This window comes from Ylistrum balloti, unplaced genomic scaffold, assembly GCF_031769215.1.
Source record: "Ylistrum balloti isolate Yb309-2 unplaced genomic scaffold, AGI_CSIRO_Ybal_v1 Utg369618, whole genome shotgun sequence".
Lineage (NCBI taxonomy): Eukaryota > Metazoa > Mollusca > Bivalvia > Pectinida > Pectinidae > Ylistrum > Ylistrum balloti.
In genome coordinates, this window is record NW_026781890.1 from 54,564 (window position 1) to 68,060 (window position 13,497).

The following is a 13,497-nucleotide window of genomic DNA, read 5'->3' on the forward strand; positions in this document are numbered from 1 at the left end:
TAGAAATAAAATTGTTAACGATGATTTTGCAAACATTTTGCAATATCTATGTTATATGGCGTACTTCATAACAGTCCAGTTTAAATAATATATCTATACATATGTAAATTAGGGTTTCCTTATATGGAGGACTGTATGTTTGTATAGCGACCTTAGTGAACTTCAAGCTTGCTATTTATAAGTGTAAAGCAGTGTAAAAGATTAAATATCAGTACAAAAGAAAACCGAGGTACGTTAAGTAAAAAACCAATAACAGGTGCTTTCTACTGTGATTTATGAAGCATGTTAACAGTTTTGAAAAATATATGATAATACGAACATAATGAACCGCTATTGCTTATAACCATCATTATGCATTTTACTCATATTTTCTTAAATAATATCATGGAAATTAAAATGAAAATATTTTGATTCTATCTTTCTTTTTCCGCTAAAAAATATACGAGATTTGATAACTGAATTGAGTGTTAATGAATATTCATACACATGCTTGCCCATTTGTCATGCAATAAATATCAAACAAAACAGTTTTTAAGCATTGACTATAGGGACAAGTGAATGATAAACTGACAGCTTAGAATGTTATCGTTACTAAGAGTTGGTGCACTAGCTACTTGATAAGGCATCATACGCCTTCACCATTAAGACATCATATGCCTTCACTATTAAGGCATCATACGCCTTCACCATTAAGGCATCATATGTCTTCACTATTAAGACATCATACGCCTTCACCATTAAGACATCATATGTCTTCACTATTAAGACATCTTACGCCTTCACTATTAAGGCATCATATGTCTTCACTATTAAGACATCATATGCCTTCACCATTAATGCATCATATGCCTTCACTATTAAGGCATCATATGCCTTCACTATTAAGACATCATATGTCCTCACTATTAAGGCATCATATGCCTTTACTATTAAGGCATCATATGCCTTCACTATTAAGGCATCATACGCCTTCACTATTAAGGCATCATATGCCTTCACTATTAAGACATCATATCATTTTCCTTAACTATTAAGGCATCATACGCCTTCACCATTAAGGCATCATATGCCTTCACTATTAAGGCATCATATGCCTTCACTATTAAGGCATCATATGCCTTTACCATTAAGGCATCATACCCCTTCACCATTAAGGCATCATATGCCTTCACTATTAAGGCATCATATGCCTTCACTATTAAGACATCATATGCCTTCACTATTAAGACATCATATACCTTCACCATTAAGACATCATATGTCTTCACTATTAAGACATCATACGCCTTCACCATTAATGCATCATATGCCTTCACCATTAAGACATCATACGCCTTCACTATTAAGGCATCATATGCCTTCACTATTAAGACATCATATGTCTTCACTATTAAGGCATCATACGCCTTCACCATTAAGGCATCATATGCCTTCACTATTAAGACATCATATGCCTTCACTATTAAGGCATCATATGCCTTCACCATTAAGACATCATACGCCTTCACTATTAAGGCATCATATGCCTTCACTATTAAGACATCATATGTCTTCACTATTAAGGCATCATACGCCTTCACCATTAAGGCATCATATGCCTTCACTATTAAGACATCATATGCCTTCACCATTAATGCATCATATGCCTTCACCATTAATGCATCATATGCCTTCACTATTAAGGCATCATATGCCTTCACTATTAAGACATCATATGCCTTCACTATTAAGACATCATATGTCTTCACTATTAAGGCATCATACGCCTTCACCATTAAGGCATCATATGCCTTCACTATTAAGGCATCATATGTCTTCACTATTAAGACATCATATGCCTTCACCATTAATGCATCATATGTCTTCACCATTAAGACATCATACGCCTTCACTATTAAGGCATCATATGCCTTCACTATTAAGACATCATATGCCTTGACTATTAAGACATCATATGCCTTCACCATTAATGCATCACATGCCTTCACTATTAAGACATCATATGCCTTCACTATTAAGACATCATATGCCTTCACTATTAAGACATCATATGCCTTCACCATTAATGCATCATATGCCTTCACCATTAAGACATCATACGCCTTCACCATTAATGCATCATATGCCTTCACCATTAAGACATCATACGCCTTCACCATTAATGCATCATATGTCTTCACTATTAAGACATCATACGCCTTCACTATTAAGGCATCATATGCCTTCACCATTAAGACATCATACGCCTTCACCATTAATGCATCATATGCCTTCACCATTAAGACATCATATGCCATCACTATTAAGACATCATATGCCTTCACATCATACGCCTTCACCATTAAGGCATCATATGCCTTCACTATTAAGACATCATATCCCTTCACTATTAAGGCATCATAAGCCTTCACCATTAAGGCATCATATGCCTTCACTATTAAGGCATCATACGCCTTCACCATTAAGGCATCATATGCCTTCACTATTAAGACATCATACGCCTTCACTATTAAGGCATCATATGTCTTCACTATTAAGACATCATATGCCTTCACCATTAATGCATCATATGCCTTCACCATTAAGACATCATACGCCTTCACTATTAAGGCATCATATGCCTTCACCATTAAGACATCATATGCCTTCACCATTAAGACATCATATGCCTTCACCATTAAGACATCATATGTCTTCACTATTAAGACATCATATGTCTTCACCATTAAGGCATCATATGCCTTCACTATTAAGACATCATATGCCTTCACTATTAAGACATCATATACCTTCACCATTAAGACATCATATGTCTTCACTATTAAGACATCATATGCCTTCACTATTAAGACATCATATGTCTTCACTATTAAGACATCATACGCCTTCACTATTAAGGCATCATATGCCTTCACTATTAAGACATCATATGCCTTCACTATTAAGGCATCATATGCCTTCACCATTAAGGCATCATATGCCTTCACTATTAAGACATCATATGCCTTCACTATTAAGACATCATATACCTTCACCATTAAGACATCATATGTCTTCACTATTAAGACATCATACGCCTTCACTATTAAGGCATCATATGTCTTCACTATTAAGACATCATATGCCTTCACCATTAATGCATCATATGCCTTCACATTAAGACATCATATGTCTTCACTATTAAGACATCATACGCCTTCACTATTAAGGCATCATATGTCTTCACCATTAAGACATCATATGCCTTCACTATTAAGGCATCATATGCCTTCACCATTAAGACATCATATGCCTTCACTATTAAGACATCATATGCCTTCACCATTAAGGCATCATATGCCTTCACTATTAAGACATCATATGTCTTCACTATTAAGGCATCATACGCCTTCACCATTAAGGCATCATATGCCTTCACTATTAAGACATCATATCCCTTCACTATTAAGGCATCATATGTCTTCACTATTAAGACATCATATCATATGCCTTCACTAAGGCATCATATGCCTTCACCATTATATGCCTTCACTATTAAGACATCATATGCCTTCACTATTAAGACATCATATGCCTTCACTATTAAGACATCATATGCCTTCACCATTAATGCATCATATGCCTTCACCATTAAGACATCATATGTCTTCACTATTAAGACATCATATGTCTTCACTATTAAGACATCATATGTCTTCACCATTAAGGCATCATATGCCTTCACTATTAAGACATCATATGCCTTCACTATTAAGACATCATATGCCTTCACTATTAAGACATCATATGCCTTCACTATTAAGACATCATATCCCTTCACTATTAAGGCATCATAAGCCTTCACCATTAAGGCATCATATGCCTTCACTATTAAGACATCATACGCCTTCACTATTAAGGCATCATATGCCTTCACTATTAAGACATCATATGCCTTCACTATTAAGACATCATATGCCTTCACCATTAATGCATCATATGCCTTCACTATTAAGACATCATATGTCTTCACTATTAAGGCATCATACGCCTTCACCATTAAGGCATCATATGCCTTCACTATTAAGACATCATACGCCTTCACTATTAAGGCATCATATGCCTTCACTATTAAGACATCATATGCCTTCACTATTAAGACATCATATGCCTTCACCATTAAGACATCATATGCCTTCACCATTAAGACATCATATGTCTTCACTATTAAGACATCATACGCCTTCACCATTAAGGCATCATATGCCTTCACTATTAAGACATCATATGCCTTCACCATTAATGCATCATATGCCTTCACCATTAAGACATCATATGTCTTCACTATTAAGACATCATATGCCTTCACCATTAATGCATCATATGCCTTCACTATTAAGACATCATATGTCTTCACTATTAAGACATCATACGCCTTCACTATTAAGGCATCATACGCCTTCACCATTAAGACATCATATGCCTTCACTATTAAGGCATCATATGCCTTCACCATTAAGACATCATATGCCTTCACCATTAAGACATCATATGTCTTCACTATTAAGACATCATACGCCTTCACCATTAAGGCATCATATGCCTTCACTATTAAGACATCATATGCCTTACCATCATGACTACTTCACTATTAAGATATTCATATTTCTTGCCTTCACCATTAAGGCATCATATATTCCACTAGTGGTATATCCTTCACATGATTAAGACATCATAGTGCCTTCAACATGGCTGAACTGGATAGGCTTGAGGTGAATGTAGGTGACAAAGTAAGGCTATGTGATGGGGAAAGGGTATAATCCGGGCCATTTCAAAAGCAGATAATAATGTTGGGTTTGATCGTTTCCAAATAGAGCTTAATTCCGGAAAGACTGTTACAGAAGCCAGGTATCGTTTCGACGTGATACCGGCTTGTCCGGGCCGCGACATGATTTTGTTCCATACTTTGTCTGAAACCGTTACTATTTCCCCAAATATCGATACTCAGACCGGTTTGTCTGATGATTCCCTTGACGATTTTGATATAGATGGATTTATAGCATCGGAGGTAAACAAGAACACAAAGAAAAAAACTGACGCTGACGTCAAGAAAGTCAATGAATACCTTAAAAACGTCCTTAAGGAAGTGCGGCCAATTGAAATTATACCCCCTGCGCATTTAAACAAATTGCTGTGTATATTTTTCATGATTGTGCGGGATCTAGATGGCCAGGAATATGAACCTGCCTCTATCAGAAGTATAGCCTGTAGTTTAGATCGATAACTGAATTTGAAAGATTACGGGAAACAAATTTCAATAAGCCCCGAGTTTTCTAAAGCTATGGATGCTATCCGGTCTAAACAAAAAAACTGAAACATGAGGGCAAAGGGAATCGTAAAAACAGGGCTGATGCTATATCTGATGACGAGATTGACGGGAACCAGATGACACCACTTTATGTGTGTGTATAAAAGCGCGCCTAATATAGTCCGCGATTTTCTACGATTATATAGACAGTTCAAGTTTATCAGACAACTAATCGTCATTGTGTTATTATGTGTAAACTTTAAAATTGTGAAAATCATAAAGAAATAAATTATTTATCATAATATATGTTTTTGAATATTATTTGGAGCCTTTTCAATCCGATTGATATCTCTACGCCACATTTGCACATGTCAGCAAATTGTTTACACACGTATGCATGTGTTGGTAGAAACAGATTACACAACGAGTTGTTGTTGGATACGGCGTTAATTTCACTCTCGTTAGTTATTCGCTAAAGCTCGTGTCTTTTGTAACTATCAAAAAATAACTAACTCGAGTGAAAAAACGCCGTATCCAACAATCACTCGTTGTGTAATCACTATATATAGGGGATGCGTATATGATGATCAACTGAAAAGTTTCCAGGGTGAGATATTTCATATATACATATATGTGGATATGTATATAATGATCATCTAGGAGGAGATTTACCATAAATTCAGAGGGATGCATATATGTTGGCCGTTCGGAAAGTGTCTTTGGGGAGGGGAGATTATCACATATATATGTATAAGGATACATGTATGAAGGCTGTTCGGAAAGTGTCTTTGGGGAGGGGAGATTATCACATTTATATGTATAAGGATACATGTATGAAGGCTGTCCGGAAAGTGTCTTTGGGGAGTGGAGATTATATATATATATATATATATAAGGATACATGTATGAAGGCTGTCCGGAAAGTATCTATTTGGAGATTTTTCATATACAGCTATCCTTCTGCTACCAAATTTTTGCTGTTTTCATCAACAATATTCAAAATCGAAACATCGTTTTGTTATATTTTCTATCCTTATTTTCTATATTTGGTTTAATTAAATGCATTCGCCCAGATCATCCTTAATTGAAACAGCAACCTGTTCGCTTAAAATACAAATCCGTGTGTCTCAATCCCAATTTTGTTTGGTTTGTTTTGATTAGTTTAGCTAAAAACGGGGCAATGGACATGTATCTCGCCCATGTATAAATCCATGATATCTGTTCTTAAAATCTGATGTCCAGATCAGATATAACGGTTTTCAGGCAAATTAATATGTAAAAGCTTAACTTGTAAGGCTTTGTCCTGCTTTTGCTATAAAACCGCTCTCATTTTTAAAAATTCTGATTAAATCAATATCACCCGATTTTCCATAGCGCTTAACCAGGTCTTCATGAGGTTAACCCTGGATATACTCATAGACGATAGCTGTACCCATCTTTGCTGCTATGCAATATCAAAGATGTATGTCGTTGAAAAATAATTGATACATTTTGTGTCAACAAAAGAAAATATGACCATTTCGACAAGCCTACGCTATGATATGTAATTTCTTTATTTATTCATCTATATGTGTAATGAATATTTAATGAAGGGCAGCAACAGCTAACAAGTTGCAGGCTCTGACCAAGAACAAACATTAATATTAGAAGAAAAAGCTAATCTGAGAGTTTGGTTACACTTTCATGAATATTGCAAAAGCCGTACATTTTTCATCGAATTCATCTAAGAGACATACTTGTGCAAATACACATTGCTTTTAAAAAACAATGCCTCGTACATTAATGGTCAAATGATATTGTTTCAGAGCCTTGTAAGAACTTCCATACTGCAATGTTTATCGTATATTGCTTGTCTTGTATACTTAGGGTCACCTGTGGTCAGATCAGCACCTAATAAACCATCTTCTAAGGAAAGTAAAACTCTGGGGAAGGCCAGATCTTTTTAGTTTTAAAATGCCTGTAAATCAATTTGGCATTTAGATAGCTACGCTGATCCTGTTTCCCTTTAGCAGACTGACCGGGTCAACACTCTGGCACCAAACACAGATCCTAACCCAACTACAATTCATAATTATTTTGCACCTGATAACAACCTCCAGTTATTGAATAGTCATTGACGTCTTTCCTTCTCACTAGTTATAACAGAGTTCTAGAAATGTTTCCTTCTGTCAATCAATTAGATCCCTTTAACGACAAAATGACCTCAATTTATCTATTTTGTCACAAGTACACACTCTCTGTATGTTATGATGAGCTTGTTACCTTGTCGTGCCAATTTTCATTTCATAATACCCAGTTTGCTTTCTCTGTGTAGAGTATGCATAGATAGAATATATACGTCATCATAGTGAAACAAAATATGGGAACTTTCCATTTGAAAACATCGTGTTTAAAATCTTACGAAATATTTCATCTTGTGTGGGATACAATGACAGTAAGAATGGGACATCACAACAACCCAGAGAGCCGTGAAAATTTGTGATCGGATACTATTACGGATGTCGCATTTGCTGGATTAGTTTATAAGTAGTCACGGAAGGTATTCGCGGAAATTTTAAAAACAAATGTAATGACATAGATAAATGAAAGAAAACTATCAAAAATTACAAGTTTCTAGGAAGAAAGGTAGCTACATATGAGAAATAAACAGATAACCTCTCGAATAGCTGCTCATAGTGAGGCTTATCTCATCCGGACCAAATAGAGTAATCAATTCAAGTTTAAATAACATTTTTCGCAAATATTTTATTAATGCGTACTGTTAGTGGGTATGTAGATACCAATAATTATACCGGACCTCCACCATGGCAAGCTAGTAAGACAGTCATAGAAATAACAACTAGAACACAAGATGTGAATTGAATCTGGCCGTTTATTTTGGTAAACGACATTTGTTATTTGGTTCAAAGTTTATCATTTAAATTTAATTAACAAGTCTTAGATGGGGCTCATATGAACCTTGTTCCGCCATATTCTGCTGTCAGCTTCTGAATAGAATATGTCATTTATATTTATAGCGGTCTAAAAATAGCCAACGAATTAGTGCGCACGGGCGACAGTTGGACCACCTTGCTCCACCCCCAAATTACCTCCTTCCGCTAATAATTTAATCCTTGTATATAATCACAATCAGCCTGTACAAATAACATTAAAACTAGTTTTAATTTGCATTTATACATTGTTAGCTGAAAAAATATTTATCGATGTCGGAATCTCGCTTGCGTTCATTTATATTGATTAGATGCATGTGCTTGTTGTAAGATTCCGAAGAATCACCTCTATAACAGCAATTCTTATTTTCGCTATGAATTAAATCTAAATGATTTATGTGGTGTCCCAAATAATCAATTGACCCTGTGGTTTCATATAATCACTCTAAGGGAATTGTAGAATACACCTTGAGAATCTTTATACACGAATGGACGTCCTTCCGGAAGACGAAGATAGGTAACAGAACAAAGATTATAAAAGTTCTGTGCCAAAAAAAATAATATCGAATTTTCATGAAATATATAGAAAATGAAAATGAAGACTTGATTGATCAGGGAGTATCTTTCACATTACATAAGTCAACACAATGTCAAATGTTGCTGATTGTACAGATCTTCAACTAATTAATGTTTAAATGTCTAAAATGAACACTGCCTCAACATTAAACATTGGTTCACATATTTTCTGTTTAAATTTTGAGTTTGACCTTCATACCTGCAGCACAAAATTGAATTATGTTCTTATATAAAACACTCGTAATATACCTGATGAAGTCACGTAAAAAGTGACTCGGTTTCACCAAATCTTTATCAAGCGATCACATTATACCTGCACATGCATACGTATAAGGTAGGCATAATGAAACGATAAAGTATCCATTTCTCGGTCATCAACTGACGGGTGTCTCGGCTTAAACTTCTAGATTATATCTCATAGTGTAAAAACTAAAAAAAATTGTTCTAAAATGACTCATACTTTTATTAATGTTTAAAAAATCAAACAAAACATTACTGTAATCAGGTAGTAGAAAGTAGGAACAACGTTTCTATTTCTGTCACAACTTCTAAGAAAGTCCATTTGTCATACTTCTGTTATATACACGTCTGTACGTGCTCGTTCCCATTTTCAATATACACCTGACAGAGTCGCATGCGTTTGCATTGAAAAAAATACACTTCTATTTCTAATTCCCAGAATTTGTTCGAAACCGGAAGAAAGTACCAAAAGTCAAACATGATCACAACAATGTATAATTCATGTATAAAAAGACTGATGTACGATCATAGATATGTTCCATTATGTTAGTCATAAAGCTTTTTTAATCAGTTACTTTTCTATCTGCACAAAAGTAAGCGAACGTTAAGATATGATATGTACAATGTTTAATCACATAAAGCTCAAAACAAAACGACATTTTTGGCACGAATCTATTACATACAAATATTTTACAACTCTTCAGGTCTAACTGGATGCTAATGGGAATACCTCAATGGTTTTAATTTCGAATTAAACAAGGATGGCCGAACTTCTTGACCGTAAAATGTGATCAATTGGGGCGTCGTTTCCATTTTAAGATATAACATGTAATACCACTATCAAATAGTTTTTTTTATACATTGCATGTTATTTTGCTGCTGCGATAACTTAAAAATAGACACTAAATAAAGACATTCTATGTAACACGAAAGGAGTTTAATAAGAAATGTTTATAATACGAAATGTGTTTTTAATAGGAAAATGTGTATAATATGAAACATATGTACAATAGGAAAATGTGTATAATATGAAACACATGTACAATATGAAAATGTGTGATATGAAATATGGGTTACAAAAAATGTGTATTATGTGTGATACGAAAATAAAGTTATTATGAAGTGTTATTGCAAAACTTTTCTTTTAACAATAATGTTTTATTTTCGAAATATGGATATCATAGCAAATGATGATATATTACCTCATATATATATGGTTGTGGGTATCATTGCATTTACACTTTGACAAAAATAATACGTGGTTGGCATATCGTATATGCTGTAAAGCTGCTTCTATGCAAAAACCAAACCTTTTAATTTGTGATGTGATATAGCTCATGGAGTAACTCATACGGTAATGATTTAACGATATCGTCTTGAATGCGACCAGATTCATATGAATTGGGCAAGGATGCATGTCTGTTTTGGCTCCATTAGCTGAAGTGAAACGTCTGTTTTCATGCCACCAAGCCTGGGAAATTTGCATCTCAATTTCTGCCTATATAGAGAAAACATTCACTTCGTGGAAAGCCGACATGTAACCTGTAAGCTTTCATAACTTCAGTGATAATGAATATGGTCAAACTTATCGATGTTGGACCGCAGAGGTTTACTCTTAAGAACTCAATTAGAGGATAAATGCTCCTTAACAATGTTTTTTTTTAAATCTAAGTTGTTCTTTTTTCTAATTTTTATTTTCTATGTTGTTTTTCCTTAGTTATATTGAATTTGAGTTAAGCCTTTGTTGAAACTTATGTATTTTCTATGTTGTTTATTGCCCTAGCTTGAATTGTTTTTTCATTTTTCATTGTGCCCTAGTATTTTATTTTCAATTTTTATTTTCTATATTTTTTTTTCATACTGAGTGTATTTAAGCCTTTGTTGAAACTTTTGCATTTTTGATGATTTTTTTTTGCCCTAGCTGGATTGAATTTGTTTGAAATCGGGTTCTGTCGAGATGTCTGTATTTGTAATGTTGTTTTTTATTGTAAACTGTGAGTAGCAGAACAATTATGTCAAGTTACAATAGAACATGGCGATTTTAGGTGATTACATCTGATTAACATTTACAAGATAAGAATTCCAAATCTGTTGCTTGCACTGTCATTTACGACACATCTTGTATCCGATATAAAAGCATCTAGCCTGGAGTCTTTGGTCAGACTCACAAATGAAAACACTGAAATAGTTACCTCACCGTACAGTTTATCACAATGCAAGTCTTTTCGAATAATTTTGCCGTCCGTAGTAAAATTGATTCCGGCTGTTATGACATTATTTCCGCAAACACTGCAATTTACGGACACATAAAAATAAAGTAAGTGTATGCGAGTCCTTTTCATTTTCAAACCGACATTGCAATTCTTGCCTTTAAGTTGCAGTTTTTCATCTGAAAAAAATATAAATTACATGTACATATATGCGAATCAACCATTGTGAAAGGAAAATAAGGACAAGAAAAAACATTGGAAAAAATTGAACCACATTGCCATTAATGATATTACATAAAATCGTGCTGAAACAATAGACTAATGAGTGAATACGTTTTAAGTAAAGTAACGACCTAAAACATACCAGTGCATGGTTAATGTATTGATAATGATTACATTGGTATATAGGTCGCCTTTATTTATCTATATAAGAATAGTGTTTTTTTCATCACCTGAGACTTCCATTTTGCATGTCATTGAGATATCAGTGGTCAATAAAAATCTGTCATTGCAATTACGGCATACTTCCTTCACGTCGTTATGGATTTTCACCAACATCAACTGAACAAAAAAAGGAAAAGATATTGAAAATTATTTTCAAAATTCCATAATGCCCTCTTGATTTCATAATTTGTCCCTATTCATAAAACGGTACTAATTAAGTGAGTCGTTATTACCTATATGCATGAAAATATACGAAACTCTACGCTGATAGTGACAAGAGTTCCAGGATTACTATTATCGAGAGAAAGAAATCTTATTCCCGAGTGTCTGTTTGGAGACCATTTTAAGATAACATGTTTTCAGTTAAACATTTAATGTAATATCTAAATAAACGTAACTGACAATAAAGGATGTATATATTTGGACAATAGTTTTTTTTCATGTTTGAATTTGTACAAAAACACAAATTTGATAAAATACAGTATAACCTAACAATGAATGAAACTGCATCTTACAGCTGTTTTGTCCTTAGTAGGACTCGTCAGTGATTAGCCTAGATATTAAAACTAGAAGGCGACGGAAGAAATTCCAACCAGTGTTGGTGAAATAATCACACACACACACACACACACACACACACACACACACACACATATATATATATATATATTAATACTTACGAGGTTTATTAATTTGTCGACGGACTGAGAGACATCGTAGCAACATAGTGATCGACCATCAAATGGCTGACCTAGACTAACATCGCTTGGTTTTATTAATATTCCAGCATAGCAGCGTGAGGCATTAGAGATAAAACACAGGCCAGTTTGTTTCCGATCTATAAATAGAGTGTTTCCAGGAGAAGGCTCTGTAGGTTCAGGACGATTGTTCGTGAAAAAAAATAAGTTTATTAAGATTACCAATATCACGAGTAAACAAATATTGAGCAGTGTTGATATCACAATGTTACGTAGTAGAAGACAAGTTGTATCACAGTGGCACTTTCTAATATGGCTGCTGTGAACTGGAGTGATATATCCAGTAGGATGTGGGTTTGGCGGTAGCAACCTGTTCTTTGAGTTGGGCACACTTACAGGACGTTTCGGGGATGTTTGGGACACTTCCTCATATATTGGGTCCACGTCAACTGGTGTTATATAAAAACTGGCAGAATCCTTGTGAACCCTGGATGGCCTTCCGCCAGACTCTATCTGCCCACGGTAGTCAAACCATTGGTCCATCATGTAGAATACCATCCATTTTTAGGATCGTATATCCTTGTTAATCTGGAAACAAAGGTAAATTGTTATGGTAACACCTAAAGAACTACAAGGATAACATGACCAGGTTTGTCTGAAGGTACACTGTTGACTATCGCCTTAATTCATTATAGAAATATTTCAAAAAGTCGGAGCTAGATATACAAAATACTGCGTAATTACATATAGATGGGATAATACAATGTACTTTATACACCGGAGACTTACGGATTATACACAGGTAGATAGCCAATGTGTAAACACCGCAATCTAACTTTAATGCGTGGTGGTAGGTTAACACACACACACATACGTGACAAACTACCTGTATTACATCTTTATACAAACACATCACCTTGTAAACATTTAAATACTCAAATAATATAATATAAAAAATTATTGTTTTTACATGCTAAAACCTCTTCCATGTCTAAAAATACAAGAAAATCGTATGAATGCAAATTAAAAGAGCAACTTACCGGGGTTGACGGACATTCTACCTTAGTCTGAGATTGATAAGTAGTCATGTGACTTAAAGAAACCTGGAATTC

General features: G+C 34.5%; 1 protein-coding gene across 1 annotated transcript; it reads right to left on the bottom strand.

Moving 5' to 3' along the window:
* Nucleotides 1-10,134: 10,134 nt before the first annotated feature.
* Nucleotides 10,135-12,928, bottom strand: LOC132548999 (uncharacterized). The gene is made up of 4 exons (XM_060212911.1): nucleotides 12,778-12,928; nucleotides 12,368-12,525; nucleotides 11,696-11,804; nucleotides 10,135-11,422 (listed from the first exon to the last, which is right to left on the bottom strand). The coding sequence occupies exons 1-4, from the start codon at nucleotides 12,926-12,928 to the stop codon at nucleotides 11,100-11,102; spliced, it is 741 nt and encodes a 246-aa protein (XP_060068894.1). The 3' UTR covers nucleotides 10,135-11,099.
* Nucleotides 12,929-13,497: the final 569 nt, after the last annotated feature.